Source organism: Tenrec ecaudatus, chromosome 2, assembly GCF_050624435.1.
Source record: "Tenrec ecaudatus isolate mTenEca1 chromosome 2, mTenEca1.hap1, whole genome shotgun sequence".
NCBI lineage: Eukaryota > Metazoa > Chordata > Mammalia > Afrosoricida > Tenrecidae > Tenrec > Tenrec ecaudatus.
The window spans coordinates 293,822,725-293,845,088 of NC_134531.1; the positions used below are offsets into that span (position 1 = coordinate 293,822,725).

The 22,364-nt window shown below is 40.7% G+C and overlaps 1 protein-coding gene across 7 annotated transcripts in view; it reads right to left on the bottom strand.

Moving 5' to 3' along the window:
* DZIP3 (DAZ interacting zinc finger protein 3) overlaps positions 1–22,364 on the bottom strand; it is a 117,394-nt gene that overhangs the window by 37,451 nt on the left and 57,579 nt on the right. For 6 of the 7 annotated variants that reach the window (XM_075542556.1, XM_075542557.1, XM_075542559.1 and 3 more), the window contains 7 exons: positions 21,159–21,283; positions 15,186–15,300; positions 13,006–13,125; positions 12,196–12,315; positions 7,829–7,921; positions 6,249–6,301; positions 1,075–1,151 (listed from right to left, as the gene is read on the bottom strand). In XM_075542556.1, coding sequence (XP_075398671.1) covers positions 1,075–1,151; positions 6,249–6,301; positions 7,829–7,921; positions 12,196–12,315; positions 13,006–13,125; positions 15,186–15,300; positions 21,159–21,283 — 703 coding nt within the window. The remainder of the gene's footprint in view (positions 1–1,074; positions 1,152–6,248; positions 6,302–7,828; positions 7,922–12,195; positions 12,316–13,005; positions 13,126–15,185; positions 15,301–21,158; positions 21,284–22,364) is intronic. The other variant, XM_075542558.1, reaches the window with a different exon arrangement.

The window sequence follows — 22,364 nt, forward strand, 5'->3', positions numbered from 1 at the left end:
TACCCCCCCACAAAATGTATATATATATATATATAAACACACATCTATATAGCTATTTCACCAAGAAAAGTAATAAGGCCTCATAGACTAACCTATTTGGTACTGTTCTGGTTTAATAGTATCTCCACAGGAGGAGAGTAGACTGGAGTAAATTAGAGTATAGTTAGAATTTGGTATTTGATGGTATTTTTTAATGAGAAAAATATGTGGTCATCGCCAAAAGCAGTTTAATTTTTTTTATCCTTGACATACACAATTGAGACATGAAAATGACTTGGCAAGTAAGGAGCTTGCTGGGATCAAAGAGTTCTACTCCGCCTAGCAAGAAGCACTCCTCTAACCTACACTTCCCTGGGACCAGTGACCCTTGGGGTCTCCAAGTGCGGGGCAGCTGGGATTCCCTAGCATACCCCTAAAGAGATTGAAACTGATTAAATGAGTTGCCTGAGGCCCCAAAGTTCATCCGTGGCAGGTAAGGCTTCACTCCTGCCTGCGCTATCAAAAGGCACATAACAAGAGAAGAAGGGATGGTAGGAGCCGCTGCTGAAGCCTAAGCTCCCTGTGAGTCTCAGCTATGCACTGGACCAAGCATGATTCTCTAGAGCACTGGTTCTCAACCATGGGTCGCGACCCCTTTGGGAGGTTGAACGACGCTTTCACAGGGGTCGCCTAAGGCCATCAGACAACACACAAATATTTCAAGATGTACTTACATATTGTTTTATGATGAATCACTATGCTTTCACTATGTTTAATTACGCTCAATTTGTAACAATGAAAATACATCCTGCTTATCAGATATTTACATTATGATTCATAACAGTAGCAAAATGACAGTGATGAAGTAGCGATGAAAACAAGGTTATGGTTGGGGTCACCACCACCTGAGGACCTGTCCTAGAGGGCTGTGGCGTTAGGAGGGCTGAGAACCCCGGCTCTATAGGGTGCTAACTCAGTGTGCGAGGAGCACCTGCTGAGCTTCTCTCCCAAGAGCATCTGCATCAAACACAGGCATGGTTGCCATGGCAATGGCAGCATACTCTTCATTAGGAGACATGAAAAATAAAATAATACCTTTTGCACTAAAATTTAAACTGATCTTCGGTATCCTCTCGGTCTCACTTCTTTTCAGAGACATAAATTTTTTATAACTGCAAGAGGAAAAAAAATTAAGTTAGAGACAAATTAACTAAAATAAATCAAGATTTCTGGCATCAGTCTGGGTAAATAAGAGCATTTTCTTTTCTGTCTCTAAATTATTATTTGAAATAATTCAAAAGTTAAAGGAGTGAACACTGATATACAAAAACTAACACACTGCAACCTTATGTTGTTTTCTCTGCAACTGAGAAGCAAGCGGAATTGTTCACTGAGCCTTCGGGTGGCACAAACATATAAGTGCTCCAATGGTTAAGCACTTAACAAATAGCTGGAAGGCCGGCAGTTCAAACCCGCCCAGAGCACCTCAGCGGAAAGGCTTGGTGCCCTGCTTGTGAAAGGGCACAGCTTGGAAACGCCTCTGGGGCTGTTTGACTCTGCAACACCTGGGTCACCGTGACCCGGAACCGACTGGACAACTGCGAGATTTCACGTAAGCTCTATGGACGAAAGAAGCATCGGGTGGAGGCATAAGATGCCTTGGAAAGAAGTCTCAGCAGCAAAACAGCCTGAAAGCATCAGCTCTCCGAAAGGAAAGGTGAGAGGAATAGGAATACACACATGCTTGGCTGGTACAAGCACCCAGCAGAGATGGCAGATTTACAAAAACAATTCACACGCGAGGCTACATTTTACAAAGACCATGTGCTAACGGGGAAAATGACAGAAAGAATCCTGTACATCTTTCTTGCCGGTAGCTATTCCAAAACTTAAATTAAAACCCATCTCAGCACAAAGATATAATTATGAAAAGTTAAGGAAAAAAGAATAGCAATATTTACTAAATTGACTTTACACCATAAATCAGATATTTGTCACAAAGCAGAAGAAAAACAAAACCAACAAACCAAAACATGTGGCTGACTTCCAAACAAACCTTCCCACATGGATCATAACAGAGTACATAATAACAACACTTGATTCAACTCAAACCCCCTGCCATTGAGTCGATTCTGACACATAGCGACTCAGGAGACAGAGTAGAACCGATCTTGTGGGTTTCTGAGTCTAAACCTTTATGGGAGGAAAAAGGCTCATCTTTTTTGAGGGTTTGAACCGCTGGCCCACCATGCCATGAGGACTGGTACACCACCGCCAGAATGAACATTTCGAGAGTTGACACATCCGCCTGTGTGTGGTTCACTGATCTTACCTCCAGCACTGCTGTAACATTACCAACCACAGCCTATTTTGGAAAGAACTTTAAGTACCAACAACCCAATGACTTGGCAGAGAGACTGAGTAAAAGCAACTCTATTATACTGCTCTAGAGAGCATAAATTGATTTTGAGAAAACACCATGAAAAACAGTTTAACAGATCTAATAAAGCTGAAGATATGGCATAGAAATTTTATTCCTAGATATAGATTATGAAAATATTGTAAAAATATGTACCTGCAGGCAGGCATAAGAATAATTGTAATGCTCCTGCTGCTCTGGACCCAGATTAGAATAACCTAAATATCTTTCAACAACAAATAAATTAGTATAGTTAGAAAATAAAATTACACCAACAAAATGGAAGAACTGCAGCTGTGTGAAATAGTGAGAAGATATTTCACATAATGAAGAGTTAAACGGGCATTAAGAAACATGTGTGTACATGTATATAAAGCCTGACACACGAAAAATTAAGGAACTTCTATCCCAAAGTCATGGATGTTAATGTCATTGAACTCTGGGTCCAAAAAATTTCCCTTGCGGTTGTCCAAGAATTGGCGATCTAAAACCAGCACACTTTTTCCATTTGTGTATTCTCTTTGCTGTGTGTGACATGTGTTAATTCTGTAGGCAGAGTTCTGCCTTAGTGCATGAATGTTCTGGAGATGTTTTGCCTTGCGTCTAGCCCCCATTGTTTCCTTATGCAGGACTGATTCAGTCAGTGAAGTTTCACACTGTGGAAGTGAATTTTCCAAGTATCTTGTCTAATAAGCTTTCCTGTACATGTACAAATTCCTTTTCAGATGAATATTTTAAATTCTATGCCATCATCTAGATTAAGGATATTATTAATAGAGTAATCAAATGCCCTCGAATAATGCTCATGTTACTGTCAGGAACCTGCTAATTCTGCCAAGGACACAGGTAAACATTAGAAATATAGGTGGATTTTGAGCTTGCACTTAATCAAAAGCCCTGGTTTTTTTCTTTTTATTCTGATTAAATGATTTTCTTTTTATGAAATCTTGGAGATGTAAATCTATAAAGGCAGCAACCAGAGCAGTGGCTCCTTGGGGTTACGAGAGAGGCGGTTCAAGGACAAGAGATGCTCTTGCCACTGACTGTAGCACTAAGATTACACCACTCTTTTGGATGTATCTGCATCAGGTATTTATATTATAATAAAATGGCTAAAAACAAGAAAAAATTCTATTTCCAAGTCACAATATAATACAACATTTATAAAATATGTATAAGTATAATGCAGAACAAAAATACAAACAATGAGAAGTAAACCCAAAATCTCAAATATTAAGTCGAAAATAGACTTGGGTAGTTAAAAGTGTACATTGTAATTCCTAGAGAAATTGCCAAAAAAGGGAGAGGGGTAAAAGCATTAAGCTAATACCAACAAAAAAGAGAATCATTAAAAAAAATAATTAAGCCAAAAGAAGAAAAATATTTTTAATGAATTACAAATTTTCAAAAGAATAGGGAAGTTGAAAACCATCAGAATGATGGTAAATTTAAATCCAACCATATTTACGTCCAATGGAATCATTGCAGTCTGTCGCATGGAGTCAGTCGCTCAAGGTGAAAATCCACCTGGAGGCACCAAGCATCAGCAACGAGGGAGCGGAGTCCGTGCAGGGAGAGGGCCCCACAGCATCATGCTTCTGGATGCTGGCAAGATCCTACATCTGGACCTGGACGTTCACTTTGCAACTGTTTGTTAAACTCTGCGTTTATATTGTGTGCGCTCTTTAAATGTATATGTTAATACTAACAAAATGATCAATTTATCATGCATTGATTACGCCTCCTAATAGAACTCTGCTATGTTTTCATAAGGAGACCCTCCTCGAGAACTTACACACACTGTACCGATAAAACCTGGGCAAATGACAAAATGTACTGACTCTTCAAAGGCACTGGGGGATGAAGAAAAGCAGACTGACTGGCAGCGCGCATGTGCTCCGGGAGAAGAGGAGCTCTAGGAAGTTACTGCATCCCTTGCAGACTTCAAAGCCAAACTCATGGAGCACAGACTAGACCTGTCCCTGGGATTCTTTACCAGAGAGTAGAAGGCTTTCTCTTCTCCCACTGAGCAGCTGCTGGTTTCAATTGCTGGCCTTGGGTTAATGAATGGCCACACACATCACCATGTGGCTACCAGGGCTCCCCCAATCAACGCCAGTGTGGGAGACAATCTCAGGTCTCCCTGCCACAGGGCATCAGAAAGCTGAAGCCAGGGAACAACTGCTGAAGAAAGAGAAGGAATCCTTGGCTTTTAGCTGAGCTGCTTTGAGTCTGTTCCACACACGTATAGTGCACTGGTTAGTCAGAGACACAGCTGTAAACTACAAACAAGATACAGTTCTTGTCTGCAGGACGGTTATAGTCAAATAGAGAAGACAGACAGGAAGTAGAATACAGTTTTATTAAATGTTTTAATAGGAGAAATAGAGGGAATACTGTATATAGGACCATCTAATCTACGAGAGGGCTGCTGGAGGCTTGAACAAGGCCTGAAGGCAAAACTCAAGAAACAGAAGGCAGTAAAGTGTAGTTGTACATGCAAGTAAAGTAAGACACTTTTTCAAGCAATGGCTTTAATAAGTTCAACAGAGGACAAGATTGCTAAATGAAATCCTAACTTAAATGTAAGAGCAACAGAAGTCTCTGAAAGATATCCAAAAAGAAAAGTGGTATACTTTGTGTAAGTATTTTGAGACTATTTTTTAGCAGCTTTAGATTTACAGAGACATTATGCCACAAATACAGAGTTCTCACGTACCTCCCCTGACCAATATCTTTTTTAGGAGAATTTTTTATATTGAAACTTCTCCTTTCAATAGCAGCAATCTACCTCCATGAATTTCCAGCATATAATGTATTTTTGTTTGTAGCCTAAAGTTTTCTCATTTAATAATATGGAAATCCTAACTGTGAGGCCTGAATGAGGTTTTCTGTTGGTTTGTTTTGAAATTTTAGGTTTTTTTTGTCATTTCCAAATAAGTTTTGAAAGCTGGAGAAAATATATCTGTGGGAAGCAGAGAATGGGAAGAGCGTGTACACAGATGAAACTTTTTATTCTCATATATTAAGAAGCCTGGTAGGTTGGGTTTCTGGGGTGGAGGGAGGCCTTCATCCTTGTGATTTGGAGGTGAGTCCCAATCACATTCTCATAACTAGTATTTCCCCCCACTATCTCCTCTCATAATAATGCTACTTCCAGGTTACCTCTTACAAGCACATGGCTGATAGATAGCCCTCTAGCCAGCAGCTTTACCTACAGAGCCAGACAAGTGCTACTGCCCTGTAGGCTCTGAAGCCAGTCACTGCCCTCACTTGCCCAGGCCATGGTGTTAGGTTACTCCTCCTGTTTACTCAGGGACTTCAGGGTTAGGGAACAAGCCACTTTGTTATGTTTGTGGTTACCTGTAAGTAGGGGGGCTTGCACACCCTAGTTACTATAAGCCTTGGTTGCAAATCTATTCTCTCTCTCCGCGTGGACCTAGGCACTCAAGTCATTCATGACTGCTACGGTGAGCACGTACATGCTTTTTCTTGTCTCTTTAATTTTACCCCTCAATTACACAGCCGCTCCTTGGATCCATCCAATTGTGGGGACTGGTACGCCATAATATCATAATACCTCACTTAAATAACTTTCAGAATGTTCTTTATTTTTAAGTAAGGATCATTTTCCCTCTTGAAGGAAAAGTATTCATATAATTTCTCTGTCACTGCATTAGAATCTAATCCAACCCCAGAGGGCTGAAAAATGGTTAACTAAATACAATTTTCCATATTCCCAATGCCTTCCTTTAAGATTATTAAGAGCTTCAACGAGTGGCAGAAACACAGACAAAAAGAAGCAGCTGAAAAATAAGTACTTGTTCAGGTAAAAATACGTTAAGCTTACCTTGCTCCTAAATTTTCAATGGTTACATATTCATCCTTTCTCACAACTTCAAACTGCAAGTGATTGGGGGAAAAAGTCTTAATGTAGATCAGTTTTCCAGAGTCCTAACCTTAACATCTGAACAAATGATGGTGAAATGATGCCATGGTGAACACAGAACAAAGAAGCAGAATAGGGTGGACACTAGAAAAATCCTGATCAAACACCCACCTTAAAAATCAGTTTTAGCTAACATCTATTTTTATAAAAATAATGCATGCATTATATATTTTTACAAACGATGTTATTCCTCTGGCTCCTTGGCTTCCTGTGCATACTCTGTAAATTATGTATGCTCACATTATTTACATGGACACAAAAATATGATCCAGGACTTAAATGTCAAATCTGAACTACAACCACAGCACACCTAAAAATACAGAAATAGGTAAGATGCATTTCTACTCATACTTTCACTTTATGTATAGACTGACAATTCAAACAGATAGTTCATCAAAAAATATAATGGATACTATTTGGCTACATTTTAGATACCAGTTACTATATGTGTTTGCTTCATTTAAAGCTCAATCTTGTGTATTTTATTTCAAGATTAATTAGTTGCATGGAATGATGTTTAAAGACTAAAGGATTTTCAGAAAGTACAGGGACAGTGAATTATTCAACATGGCTCTGCTAGCCAAAGTCTCTAACTCCCATCAAACAAGTTTTCCCTTCATGGGTCTGGTAAGAAGGTGGGGGGAGATACTAATAGGATTCACCTGTGCGTAACTGCAAGCAGGGTGCCCTGGAGCGGCATCTGCTGTGTATAAAATTAGCCCTCTCAAAAGCGGGAGGAGAGATCTCACTATCAGTAAGAGTCAGGAGCGCAATACATCCTCTGGACCTAAGACACCTGGGCAGTCAGTGAGCCTCCTAGATCCAGACGACAGTGGTACTATCAGAGGAACATAGCAGAACCGGGAACCCAGCATGGAATGGAAGGGTGGACTTCTCAACTCTCAGAGCAAGTAAAGATGATTTCTTTTGGGCAAGAGGCTGGCTTGCAGAGTGGGATGTCTTTGGGCACTTAACTGGGGTAGCTGGACTTGCTGACCCACCAAAGCGGAGCTGATTACCTTCAGGTCGGCTTGGAGCAGAGTGGCATGTCCTCTGGGCACTCATTAGTAGACCAGAAACTTGGTGACAAGTTCTGTTAAGCAATTACCTACCCCGAGCATCTCTCACTGGCATCACAACTTGATAAACCCTGTACTCAGCAATGGTGTCTCTGACTTTCTCGTTAGCCATCGCAGTGGCAGAAGAACCTGATGTACATTACAGACCATTGACTGAGGCTCTCCCACTTGATGTATCTCTGCTTCTCTTCTCTCTCTCCCTCCCTCTGTCTCTATTTTAAAATCCTTATTATTCTTAAAGACCACCTGAATACTGCTTTGGATAAACCAAACAATAAACAAGCTACAGAGTTCAGTCACCCATCAAAGAAAATGGGACAAGAATCCTGTAGGATGACTTACAAATCTGTAAAAGTAAAATTTGCATTAGAGTGAAAGAAAGAAAAATATGAAGATACTCACCAAAATTTTAACAATCCCAGGTATATCACATTCTAGCATTCTTACAATATCACCTGCACATTCTTGCTTCAAGCATTTTTTCCCACTAAAACTCTAAGATTAGAAGTGGAAAAACAACATAAAGCAATAGATGAATCACGGTTTATAAATCTGATTACATTTTCAACACATACTTAGAAGCATGTTAGTAGCTGAAAACTGCCAGGCATGATTAAGCACTTGAGAGCTGCTCAAAGATGGTCCCTCTCGTCCATCAACCGATTTCTTACACAAAAGGGACGGTTCCACTCTCCTCCCTCGTCACGTCTGCTTGAAAATCTTCGAGGTACCCTATCGCAGCCCAAAATATGCTCACTGCCCCGGGAAATGCAACTGCAAATAAAATATAACCAAGTGAGCACAAAATGGCACGCTAAGCTTCTCGAAGAGACGAGGAGGATTTCCAAGAAGAAGCGAAGAGTAAACATGTTTTGTCTTTATGCCGACTGTGACCTGGGCATTTCCCCCTGTTGAAATTATTGAATTGATTTTACTTCTTTTCCGGAAATTGATTGACAAGAAATACATGCCCTTGTATTTACAGACTGCTTAGCACAGCGAACAGCAATGTCTTAGATAATAATCTTTACAGTTTACAATGTGAGCTCGCCTACTTTATCTGTTAATCCTGACAACAGTGCTATGAAGTATGTATTAATGTTCTAACTTGATAGTTAAAAACAATGAGTCCAACAGAAATTAAAAACCAGTCTCATTCAAAAACATTAAAAAGGTGAGGGGCTTTCGTGAGAAATGGCTCAAATTGGGCTTGAACTCAGATCCCCCAAGTTCAAATCCAATGCTCTACTATACCACAATTGCTTTATAACATAACACTATACAACCAAACATTATAGACCCAATTTAATGTCACTAGCTCACTAAAGAGTAATTTATGTAAAGCTGGGCTTTGAGCTCCAACTTTAATTCAGTGGCAAAGAACTGATTTATTTATGGCATAAAAAAAGAATGCCAAATATATATTTAAATACAATAAAATGCATTGTACCTCTAAAATTAAAACTGTCTTTAAATATACACAACTATCCTTTCTGTGTGTTAACTGAGCAAATCTAATCTTTGATTTTATGTCCTTTATATGACTGTTGGTAACAATATGGCTATTGGAAAAGAAACAAACCTATGGAAATCACTGAACAAAGTTACTAATAAAATATCCTCTAGAAAGGGTTAATAAATGGTGCTGAAAAATGAGGGGATGGAAGCACAGCAAGGAGGTCCCGAGGGAGTATAAAGGATGGACTCTGGGGCCAGGATGTAGCACCCCATCAGATTCCTATGGAAAACACTCCTAAAGGTCAACAAATAGACCTTAAACTACTAACATGTTTTTCCCCTGATTTTTTGTCTTTTTGTTTTGTTTTTTTTTTCTCTTCTTTTAAATTTTGTGTGTCAGTGGCTTTTTTGTTTGTTAGCTTGTCGGTGTTGCTGCTGTCCTCACCATATTCTCATGTGCCACTTTGGTGCTCTCAAAGCCATCCCCAATTTTATTCACATATTAATATATCTGCAGGTCCACCTAGATTAGATAGGCTGGACAAACAATATGAGACGAAAATAATGGGACCAATGGTCCAGGAGGGACATGAGAGAGTGTGGGAGGTAGGGGATGGGATGAGGTATTGGCCAATCCAGGGACAAGGGAACAATGAGTGGTTCAAAACCACTGCCAGGGAGGGGATGGGAGGACTGGTAGGAAGTGACCAAGGGCAAGGTAACTGAGAGGAATTACTGAAACCAGAATGAAGGCTGAACATGGTAGTGGGACAGGAGGAAAGCATAAGGAAATAGAGGAAATGAGTAGGGGGCAAAGGGTATACATAGAAGCCTAAACACAGACATGTACATATGTAAATATGTTTATGATTATGGGGGAAATAGACCTATGTGATTATATTTATAAGTTTAGTAGGGTAGCAGGTGGACACTGGGCCTTCTCGCGTGCATTCCCTCAATACAAGAGCACCTTGCTCAGCTAAACGGTCATTCCATGATACCCACCTTCCTGACATGATCGCTGAAGACAGACATGTGCATAAGCAAACATGGTGAAGAAAGCTGATGGTGCCCGGCTATCAAAAGATATAACATCTGGGGTCTTAAAGGCTTAAAGGCAAACAAGCGGCCATCAAGCTCGAAAGCAACAAAGCCCACAGAGAAGAAGCACACAGCCTATGTGAACATGAAGTGTTGAAGGGATCAGGTAGCAGACACCAAAGAACAAAAACCATCATTGTGTGATCACTTTCCCCACATAAACGCTGAAGATGAATGTGTGCTTAAGTAAGTGTGGTGAAGAAGGCTGATGGTGCCCGGCTATCAAGAGATAGAGCGTCTGGGGTCTTAAAGGCTTGAAAGTAAACAAACGGCCATTTAGCCCAGAAGCAATAAAGCCTACATGGAAGCAGCACATCAACATGTGTGATCATGAAGGGCCGAGTAGACCAGGTTTCAAGCACCAAAGGCTGGGGCGTGGGGGGGGGGGGAATCATATAATCGTGAATGAGGGGATTGCATGATAGGGACCCAATGCCATCTATAGACAACTGGACATCCCTTGCAGAGGGGTAGTGGGGAGGAGATGAGTCACTCAGGATTCAGTGTAGCTATAATGAAACCCACAACCTTCCTCTAGTTCTTAAACTCTTCCTCCCCACAACTATCATGATCCCAATTCTACCTTGCAAACCTGGTTAGACCAGAGGATGCACAGCGGTACAGATGGGATCTGGAAACACAGGGAATCTAGGACAGATGAACCCCTCAGGACCAATGGTGAGAGTGGCGATACCGGAAGGGAAGGGAAGGGTAGAAAGGGGGAACTGATCTCGGGGATCTACATATAACCTCCTCTCTGTGGGATGGGTAACAGGAAAAGTGGGTGAAGGGAGACACCAGGCAGTGTAAGATAAGATAAAATAATAATTTATAAATTATTAAGGGTTCATGAGGGAGGGGGTAGCGGGGACGGAGGGGAAGGAAAAACAGGAAAATGAGGAGCTGATTCCAGGAACCCAAGCGGAAGGTGAATTTTGGAATGGTGGGGGCAACGAATGTATAGGTGTGTTTTACACAGTTGATGTGTGTGTGGATTGTGATAAGAGTTGTATAAGCCCCAATAAAATATTTTGCTTTAAAAAGAAAAGAATATGTTCCCTGGACCCCATCATGACTCTAGTTTAACAACAATGTGCTAAGGCTTCCATATGATGCTTCTGATTTCATTGACCTGCACTCTAGGCTCACCCTTCCCTCATCCTCCAGGCTCCTGGCTTAGCTCCTTTACAATCTGCAGACCGTTGCAGACACACATAGTTCTGTCTTTCTGCTAATTATGAGATGATTAGAAGTATTTGGATTCTAATTTTTAATGCTTTTAATTTGCTCTGGAGAGAGGCACTGTCTCCATTTCCCAAGACTATTTCTCTAAAACCATCTGGAACAACAACAACAAAAATGCCTCGTTTGCAAGACATGCAGAAATATCCTGCAACACATGCAGAAAAATCGAATTGTCTCCTAACAATTAGGAATACCTTTTTGTTTTCATCCTCAGAGCTTCCAGTATTTTTTAATCATTTTATTGGGAGCTATTACAGATATAATGTTCCACTGTCCAAGCACATCAAACAGTATTGTACAATTGCTACCACAATCAGTTTGAAAATAATTTCTTCTTGAACTCCTTGATATCAGCTTCCCTTTGTCCCTTCCACCCCCCAGCATGACCCCAGGAACCCTTATTCATTTTGTTGTGTTTTGAATATCATTTCGTTGGGGGCTCATGTGAGGCTTATCGCAATCCATACATGCATCCATTGTGTCAGTAACATCTGCTGCCATCATCATCCTCAAAAGATTTTCTAAGACCAAAAATTACACAGGTTTCATCATAAATATGTCATTTTCCTTCGAAATGGAGCACAACATTTAACAGAGATAAACTTAATTTTTTCAATCCATAAATTATAAAGGGAAGTTGGTACTGGAATCTAACATAGATCATATAATGTGTCCTGAGAATTTACACAAAATGGTGGTTTTATTTTCAGATTGTCTTTTTTTTAATAGAAGTGGAAAAATAAAATATAAATTAAATATTTGAAGATTTAAAAAAAGAAAAGAAAAATGAGAGGATGGAACGAAACACACTAGCAATGAGGGTAAGGGGGAAAGGAATAAGAAAGATGGAGGAAGAGGGCGGAGATATATAATCAGGGGAAAAATGAAACCTGGAAGAGAGATGGGGCCAAAAGAGAGGGAAAAGTTCAGTTGTAAAATTTAAGAAGAAAAAGCAAACATAATACCTGATCATCTTCACCTGGATATTTTAAATTTCTGAACCGTTTCCAACAAATTTTATGAAAATAAATACAGCAACTTTTACTGCACATTAATTGTACAAATCCCTGAAAAATAAAAGCAAACTGTTGAGATGTAAATAGGAGTTCATGTAACTGTGGGAAAAATAACTGAAAGTCACGTTTTAAACCTCTTTTCCTAGATACCATTAAAAATGGCACATGACATTAAAAACCTATGATATTCCCTGGACATGACTCCCTTCTCCAGCAGACTCAGACTCCTGGTTGGAAATCCCAAGATAAAAATTCGAGAATGTACCCAATTTTGGTGTTGGATTTTTTTTTGTACAGTGCTTTATACCTGCTAATATAATTTGTTTAATGCAAAACAAGGCCTTGAAAGGTCAGTCATATTAAAGCTGGCTTGATTATTACTAATAGTTATCATTTAGGAAGAAGCTTATTCCCTATGTAAGATGTCATACTGCAGATTTAAAATATAGACTATCAATAACATGCATGAAGTGAAAAAAAAAACCTATGAAATTCACTAGTAAGTTAACTTTACCTTTGAAGTCAGAAAATTTAGTACAAAAACGAAGTAACTTGAGAAAGTCAATATATTTTCTGTATGCTTTTACAACAAAATATCAGAAAACCCTGTATTCTTAGTCTAGTCTTTTCCTACATCAGTGCTGCATTTAAATCACATAGTCTGTTGAAACAGTATTTTTAAGAATGACACTAAAATAGTTTTACCTGAATTTACTTATATAATTACATTTTTAAAAAGTTAATTGTTAACTATCATACCTTGTAAGCCGTGTTCTTCAAAATGTCAGCTTCACAAGATCTCTCACAATCTAGATAGCTGCAAATAGCCTGTCTTGTGATATTTCTTTCAGACTTCTTGATAAAATTACTAAGAAGATCCTACATGCAAACAATGGAGAGAATTCTCATGAATTAACAAAAACAAATGAAGACTACAATATCTCGAATAGTTTATCTTAGGAAATATGTCCAAATCGTGTCTACTTTCCAAGGTCATATCTAGACATCGTCTGTAACTTCAACCAACAACCGAGTGGGACCATGCAGGATGGATGCATGTCCTCCTTACCTGATGGGTTTAGGTAAGGCCGACTGTGGAGAAACTGCGGGTTGATAGGATTATGAGTCAGTTGTGAGGGACTGTTCACAGGGTTAATTGTGATTGTGAAAACTTGGAACTCTGCGGTGGGGATTAGTCAATTTGGCCATCCTGCCGAGTACAAAAGGAACCGTCTCAAGAGCAGGAAGGGAGATTTCACCACCATCTAAACGAAGAGCTAGGAGCAGAATATGTCCTATGGACTCCAACATCCCTGTGCGTTGAATCTCCCCTTCCATGAGACAGGGAGCTGTGGCACCAAAGGAATGGCAGAACTAAGAGCCGCTCACTGCACAAGACGGAGCTACAGGCTTCCTGGCCCACCGAGCAAAGCTGGGTTCCATCAGGCAAGAGGCTCATTTGGGGACTAGGATGTCTTTGGACACTTCATTGACAGAGCTACATCTGTGGCCCAAGGAATTAGGCCTAGTAGGCTTAGGATTGAAGGTTAAAGCTTTGGTCATTCACTGGGAACACTAATGAAGCTTTGTAACATCGCCTGAGTAGGGCACAAGCTATGGACCAATGAGAGGCCGGTCTGTAGGTGTGATTGGGAAGAGGATGCCCTGATCAAAGACAGGTGTCCTGAGAAGTACTCATCCCAAATTCTAACAAGTGCACTTTCCTCATAAGCCTCAGGATCATGAGCATTGCCTAAATGCTGTGTGCCACTACATTGTATTAGCAAACTCAGCAGAAAAGGAGAAGGTAGCTTGGGAGAGAGGGGCGGTGTCAGAACTACAAGAACATTGGAGGGTGGGGCATGTCTGACCTCTGCCTCAGAGGGGTTAGCATTGCTCTGAGGCTCGATGTGATTCTCTGTCCCTTCTGTGAAGTCAAAGGAGGACCCATGTGACTCCCCACACATTTTTACAACAAGCACTTGGGGTGTTTTGTGGTTGTTGTTTGAATAGAACCGTATTTCTCCACTCGAGGTAAATAGCGCATAAAAACCCCACTCACTGCTGTGGAGTCAATTCAAACTCACGGTGACCCTATAGGACAGGGTCTGACTGCCCTTGTGGGCTTCCAAGAGTGCAGGTCCTCACGGGGACAGAAAGCCTCATCTGTGTCCCTTGGAGCCACTGGACATTGGGAACTACGAATATTGAGGCTAGCCGTCCAGCATTCAACCCATATGCCAACAGGAGTCCTAACAATGTACAGGTAGGCCCTAAATTAGAAATACCAAATTCCCCACTGGACATAAATGTGGAGAGAAACTAAACACGGCTTTACTCCGAACTGTATCTCTCTTCCACATAGTAACCCGTAATAAGGGATTCCTCTCCAGAACTACTTGCTCTGAACAAATCACTGGACTCTAGGGAAACTGGGGGTTCTAAGTTCCCCCCAGGACGCTTATTGGCCGCACAGTACTGAGTGGTGGAATATGCTACACACTGACATTCGGAGGGGAAACGAGGTTTCAGAAATATGTTTCCAGTGTCCACCGTTGGAAGACGTTTTCCTATTTTAAAATGATGTTTAACTGTAGGTGCAACAAGCTCATCTGCTCTAAGGTAGAGAAGTTCTTAGAGGGATAATGGAATGTCAAAATATGAATGAAGGTAGCAGCGGTGCCTCTGTGGAAAGAGACGGGGATCAATTTGCTTTCATCCTGGGGAATTTTTACATTTTCCAAGTATTCTGAACAAATCATCTGTTGCTTCACTACATATATAATACAATCAAAGGTTGTTTCTTATATAAAAGACTTGTTTCCAATAAGAATTTTCTTGCTATAGAACATGAGTTGGTATAAATTCAACATTATGAAAGATGATTTTAATTAATCCCAGGTGAAAATGCATTAGAAATGTTATTCTTCAATTCTTACTTTAAAAGTTGTAGGTAAATTGTCGTCTTCTGTTGGATCTATGTCAAACCAATAATCACTTGGATCTTCTATTTCATGTAAGCTTTTATAAAATTCTAGCAGTCCTCCATTATATCTAAAAGGCATTTTAAAACAAGGTTAGCTTGAGGGACTCTTGAATTGGGAAGTACTTATCAATAAGGCAACAACCAAAACCAAAACCAACCCATTGTTGATGAGATGACCCTTACCCAAAGTTCCGACTGAACAGAGTAGAACTGTATCCAGATGGCCACACAGTTCTCCAATGGAGCACTGACCTTTCAGTTAGCAACTGAGCCCATCACCACTGTGCCACCAGGGCTCCTTATGAAAGGAGAGTAAGGGGATGGCAACCCTACCCACTGCCATCTAGCCGATCCTGACTCATCACCAAGCCAAAACTAAACACACAGTCATTGACTTGATCTTGACTCATAGTGACTCTATAGGACACAGGGTGGAACAGGCCAAGTGTGTGTTTCTGGGGCGATAAATCTTTTGGGGAGAAGAAAGCCTCATCTTTCTCCCACCGAACAGTTGTTGAGTTTGAACTACAGAGGAATGCAAATACTAAAAATCTTGCCTACGGTAGATTGGAATAAACTACAAGTGGAAAGGGAGGCAGTAGGTTATGGGGTGATGCAGGACTGAACAGTAATTTACTGGATTTGTAGAGTTGCTTGGTTTTACTTTGAGGAAAGGGAATGTCAGGCACTGGTCAGTCAACAATAACTCATGGACACGTTCTGAAAGCCAGAGGTTTCTGTGGCCTATTTAAAGAGACTCATCTTCAATCAGAATTGGAAAAAGTTGTGTTAAGAACTTGCCATGTGTAGACAAGCGAACCTTGCTTACTGAAAGAGAAGGAATGGAAACACTCCCTGCAGAAGGTCAAAGTCTACAGCCTTCAATGTGGCTCACACCTCAGGATGAGACCCACTGCCAACACGTAGATCTTCTCTCATCAGGGCCCTAGGGGACAGCACGAGACTGCTGCCTATGGTCGCCACGCCTATCATCTTTCTGGGAGAATAAAGCCTCTAAGAATGCCTCGTGGGCTTGAACCACCAGGGATCCTCTTCAGGATAAAGAAGAAACAATTCACAACTGGACCGATAAGCATATAAATGGGAAAAATACTGAAGTTTGTGGGACACAGAAAGGTGTCTCCCGTCTCCCCAAATGTATGTTACACTTAGGACACTGCTTGCAGCTAATGGTAAATGATTGTCACGTCAGCTCCCTGAAGGCAATCAGCTGCCAGACTACTGTCTGGTCCCACCACAGGCAGGGTCCACTTCCTGGTGTTAAGGACAATGGGCTATGGGTTTACACCCTACTGATGATGGTTTCTATAGTGAGCCTCACTGCTCAGTGACATCCAAAGTTAGGCTGCCTCTCTGAATCTAGGATCTGCCCATCTTGTCACATATGCACCCCCATTACCTCCCTTCCTATTATGTTGATACCCCTAGAATACCCCCTCCCATTACTGTATTACTTATGGCACAGCCCTGTCCTGTGACATATGTCTTCACCTGTAATTAGGGGGGCTACAGCACCCCAGAAATATAAAAGCCGTGGTTAGTAATAAATATCTCTCTCTCTCCATGTGGACCACCAAGTGAGGCTGAGATGGATGAGCATGCTACCATGAAATGTGTCTGACTCCATTATTTCAATCTGTCTTCTATCTCTCATGCTCTCTGTGACTTTACTATAATCTTTACTTACTATCACTGTACAATTGCACCTACCGGACTCGTGGTGATGTGTTAGGGGTGGGTTAACCCTGACAGAAGTTTTCAAAGATTTCATTTTATTTGGATCCACAATCGACAGCATAGGTGCAGCAGTCCAGAAATTAAATGGCATGGTAACATGGGGTTGATCTGTCGCAAAATACCTCAGAGTGCTTAAAAACGGAAACATTTTAAAACAAGACAGAGACGTCACGTGGAGGTCTATGTAAGCTGGATCCTGGCCATGGAATCTGCAGTCATCACATGTACTGTCTATATGTTATCAGAAGATACAGTTCCTGGAAAAGCTTGGTAAAATAAAGGGTGGGTGAAAACGACAGCCACAACAACATGGATTGGACAGGCTGCACCACCGACTCCAACATAGCAACGACTGTGCAATGGTACAGGACCTGGTAGTATTTCATTCTGCTACACATAGATAGGGTCCTGCTTGTCACGATGAGTCAAAACCAACTCAACAGCATTTGACCATATTTCCTATAAAATAATCTTTATTAATTAGATAGAACAATGAAAAAAGAGAAAGATTTCAGAACTTTGACAGGATACTAGTCAAATCAGGATATATTGTCAAAGACAGAAAGGCCTTTAAGATAGCATTTAGTGAGACTTCACCTCCTCTCTAATCATCAGAGGGGACTACCCTGAAATCAGGGCCAGGATTAGAAGCATCAAGGTAGAACAATGTTAAAGGAGATCAAACGCATGGTCTTTGGCAAGACCGCTATGATAAAACAGGGGTTTTCAAAGAGCGGAGATGAGCCATGGGATATGACATAGGGGCTTAACAAGATTTTCGTGGAAACATTGAATTCCTAAATTCTTCTGAGCCCTTTAGCCGGCAAAGGCCTTTTTCCTGCTAGAGAGCAGCCTCCATTCACTCAGGGACTACATGCAGATAACAAGTGGGATGGATGTCTCCAAAGATGACGCCCTCTCTTCTCTGCTCATTCCTATCGGACCAATCACTCTAGGATCATGTGTAAGACAAGGGCAAGTGGGGAGAAAGTGTCCCTGTCCAGGCAAAGAAAACTTATTTATCATTACAATTGCAGAATTTAACTAATATGTACCGGCAGAACATGCATGAATGTGGACTTTACAATGAGCAAATATAAGCCTAAGTCAGGATGTTTACTGATGGAAAACAACTCTCCCACATCATCCTAGTAATTAAGGACTAATTAAGTAAGTAAGGACTAATGAAATCAGCTGAGATGCTCTTCAAAGCCCCAGCGCATCAGTGACCTATAGTAAGGGAGGTGGAAATGGTGGGACTTTATTGGCAGTCTATTACTGCGGTCCAAAAGCTCAGGGAGATGGAAGTGTTAGATTGGGTTTATTATATAAATTATAGAATCCACCATAATCCTGTGTTTCCTGGAAACGTCCAAAGGATAGTTCACTCATCAATGTATGAGTACACAGAAGGAGAAGGGCACTACTATCTTTAAAAAGCTTCATGTCAACACTCCTCTAGAAGCCAGGGACAGATGTAAAAAAATAAGGTTACCATACAACTTTCCTTTTTGGACCACAAATTTCTAGTGTCAATAATCTGAAAAATGCTTTCTTTTAATACCTATCAATTAGAAGAATAACAAGCAATTTGCCTATTTTAGGGAATGGCAGCTGCATACATCCTTTGTCTTAAAATGAGTTGTTTGAGTTGATTCTGACTCATGGTGACCCCATGGTGTTAGATTAGAACTGTGCACTCTATGGCTTCTTCAATGGCTGATCTTTCAGAAGCAGATCAACAACACATCCTTCCTAAGTACCTCTAATCTCCTGTCTTTTGATTATCAGCTAGGCATGTTAACCATTTGAATCACCCAGGGACTTAGGGCTATGTTAATTCTCCTACTCTGTCACAATATAGACTGATCATTTCGATATTCTGCAATGCACGGCAGTGCCCCAACTTATGATTGACAACATATAAATCAGATATAGTGGACATGAAATGAGAAGTCTCCTAAATAGTTCAGCATGTCAAAAGCATACATGTCCAAAGAGGCGAATGATAAATCAGAAAGAACCAGGGGCTTGTCTCTTGGGTGATATTTTTAGAGTTCCAATGTCTGGAAAGAGCCATTATCACAGGGCTTACACAAATAAACTTCCCCTCACTCACCCCTCAGAGCTCATCTTACATTATTACAGCATGCATTGCTTCCTAAGGAAAGATTCTGAGTCCCAAAACCAGACTGTGGTGGTTCACAGTATTTTCTTTTACATCTCTTTATAATATTTCACAATTGATTATTTACATGACTGCTTAATGAATTAAGACCTATATCCTTCACTATACTGTGCACTACATGAGGATAAAATTGCTTTTTGTAAGCCACTGTATCGCTGGTGTCTGGAATATGCTAGCTGGCTAGCAAATGAAATGAATATTGTTACGAGAAATGACTAAGGGTCTCTAGCACTACAAATGGCTAAGGTTCTCCTTGTAAGTGAGCACATTATCTGGAAAGGACCCCCTGTCCAATTTCATGAACTATAATTAATATGGCTCTTCTAGCCCTAATTCCTTATGTGATCGGCCCAAAACTCTGAACTATATGCCTGTGGCTATAGTCCCATGTTAGAGGGACACGCTCCACTATACTAATGGGCAGGGTTAAACTAAGCCAAAAGCAAAACCACTGCCATCGAGTTGATGCTGTAGCATAGCAGCCCTACAGACGAGAGAACCGCCCCTATGAGTTTCCAAGACTGTTAGCCATTTACAGGAGTAGAAAGCCTCATCTTTCTCCCGAGGCATGGCTGGTGGTTTCAAACTTCCGGCCTTGACGATTGATTGTAGCCCAAATTGTAACCAATACTCCACCAGAGACAAGATTAAGGTGGGATTAAGACTTAACTTTAGTAGAGGGTGTGAACCAAGTCATACCATTTGTTTCCTTGAGGGCATTTTCGATTATACCATAACAGAGGGTGTGATTGAGACACTATCCTCTATTTTCCTTGGATGGGGTAAATACACTGGTACCATTGTACACATGAAGAAGGAAAGCCGAGGAAGAATCAATGAGGTTGAATTCTGGTGCTGGCAAAGAATATTGAAAGCACCCAAGGCTGACAACAGGACAAAAAGTCTGTCTTAGAAGGAGCTACAGCCAGAGCGCTCCTCAAAGGCAAGAATGGTGAGACTTCATCTTCCATGCCATGGACATGTCATGAGTGAGGCCAGTCCCTAGAGAAAGCCATCATGTTGGTAAATGGAGGGGCTGTGGGAAGAGAGGAAAGCCCTCGTGGAGATGGACTGACACGGTGGCTACAACAAGAGAATCAAGCACAGGAATAATTGTGAGGATGGCACAGGACGGGGCAGGTTTCATTCTGTTGTATAAAGTGATGCTATGGGCCAGAACCAACTCAGTGGCCCCTAACACCAACTGTACAGTTCTAGCACACACCACTCACCTGGCGAACCAAATCTTTATTTCCTGAGTGAGCACGAAGACCTGCTACGACTTTTGGACATTTGGGGGTTCTGCTCTGGACTCTGCCTTTATCTCTCCTCTGCCTGATCTTCAGATGTAAGACTGAAAAGGACCCACCACTTTGAGACATCTTCTCAAAGTTTTGAGAGTTTCTGTGGGGCAGTATAGCAAATCCCAGAACTCAGGGACGTGAGAGAATCTACTCAAGGGAGAAACGATGGACAAATGGAAATTACTACCACATATATAATATTCAATGTTCCCCAAACTCAACATTAAGACAATTTTAAGTCTTGTGAGTACACTTATACATTAAAAACCTACATCGATAGGGATAGTATTGGTCATTAGAACTCTTACTTATTTATAAGTACAGCATTTTAATGCCCTGGGAACTGTGTTAATCACTTCAGCAATCTGATGTGATATGGATTATAAGGGGGTGTCAAAAGTTTTGGGTAAAATTACATTATTTAATTTTAATTCCATTTTTTCATGACCTTTTTGAAGTCCTCTCATGTTATTAGTTCTATTTTAAATACTAAAAATATTCTAAGACTCAACAACGTCACGTTTCCTAGGATCATGAATTAGATTAACTAATAGAAAATGTATTTGAACACAGAGCTGTGAAACTCTAAAGCATTAGCTTCCTATGTCGGGAATGAGCCATTGCCATGGCCTGATAATTTGGTATTTAGAAGTCTCAAGTTAGTTAAAAGTCTTACCTTTTCTGAGCACACCGAAGTAAGCCACGTCCAAAATAAACTAAAGACATAAAGTTTTCACAAATTTTGTTTTCTTGGATGGTTATCTTCATCAACAAGAATTTACTTTCAGCTTCTATATAATCCTGTAATGCCATAAATCTACATAGTAACATAATTCTTACAGTAATATAAAATAAACAGAAATTTTACTCATGAGAAAGACACTTTTTTCTTTTAAAAATCATTTTATTTGGGGCTCATACAACACTTATCAAAATCCATACATTCACCCATTGTGTCAAACACATTTGAATATTTGTTGCCATCATCATTCTCATATCATTTTTTTCTACTTGAGCCCTTGGTGTCAGCTCCTCATTTTTCCCCTCCCTGCCTGTTCCCTCACTCACAAACTCTTGATAATTTATAAATTATTATTATTTTGTCATGTCTTACACTGTCCAGCTTCTCCCTTCATACACTTTTCTGTGATCTGTCCCCCATGGAGGGGATTATATGTAGATCCTTGTGATAGGTTCCCCCTTTCTACCGCACCTTCCCCTTAACCACCTGGTATTGCTACTCTCATTGTTGGTGCTGAGGGGTTTATCTGTCCTGGATTCCCTGTGTTTCCAGATCTTATCTGTACCACTGCAAGTCCTCTGGTATAGCCTGGTTTGTAAGGTACAATAGGAATCATGATAGTGGGACAAAGGGAAACATTAAAGAACTAGAGGAAAGTTGTATGTTTTATTGTTGCTTTACTGCACCCTGAGTGCCTCATTTCCTTACTGTGACCCTTCTGTAAAGGGATGTCCAGTTGCCTACAGATGGGCTTTGGGTCTCCACTCCACACTTCCATTCATTCATAATGATATTTTTGTTCTTTGATGCCTGCCCTGATCCTATAGATACCTCATGATCACACAGTCTGGTGTGCTTCTTCCATGTGGGTTTTGTGGCTTCTCAGCTAGATGGCCGCTAATTTATCTTCAAACCTTAAGATCCCAGATCCTATATCATTTGATAACCAAGCACCATCAGCTTTCTTCACCATATTTGCTTAGGCATCCGCTTTGTCTTCAGCAATTATGTTGGGTAGGTGAACATCATGGAATGTCACTTTAATAGAACAAAGTGTTCTTGCATTGAAGGAGTACTTGAGTAGAGGCCCAATGTCCATCTGTACCTTAATACTAAGCCTAAAAATATATACACATAGAT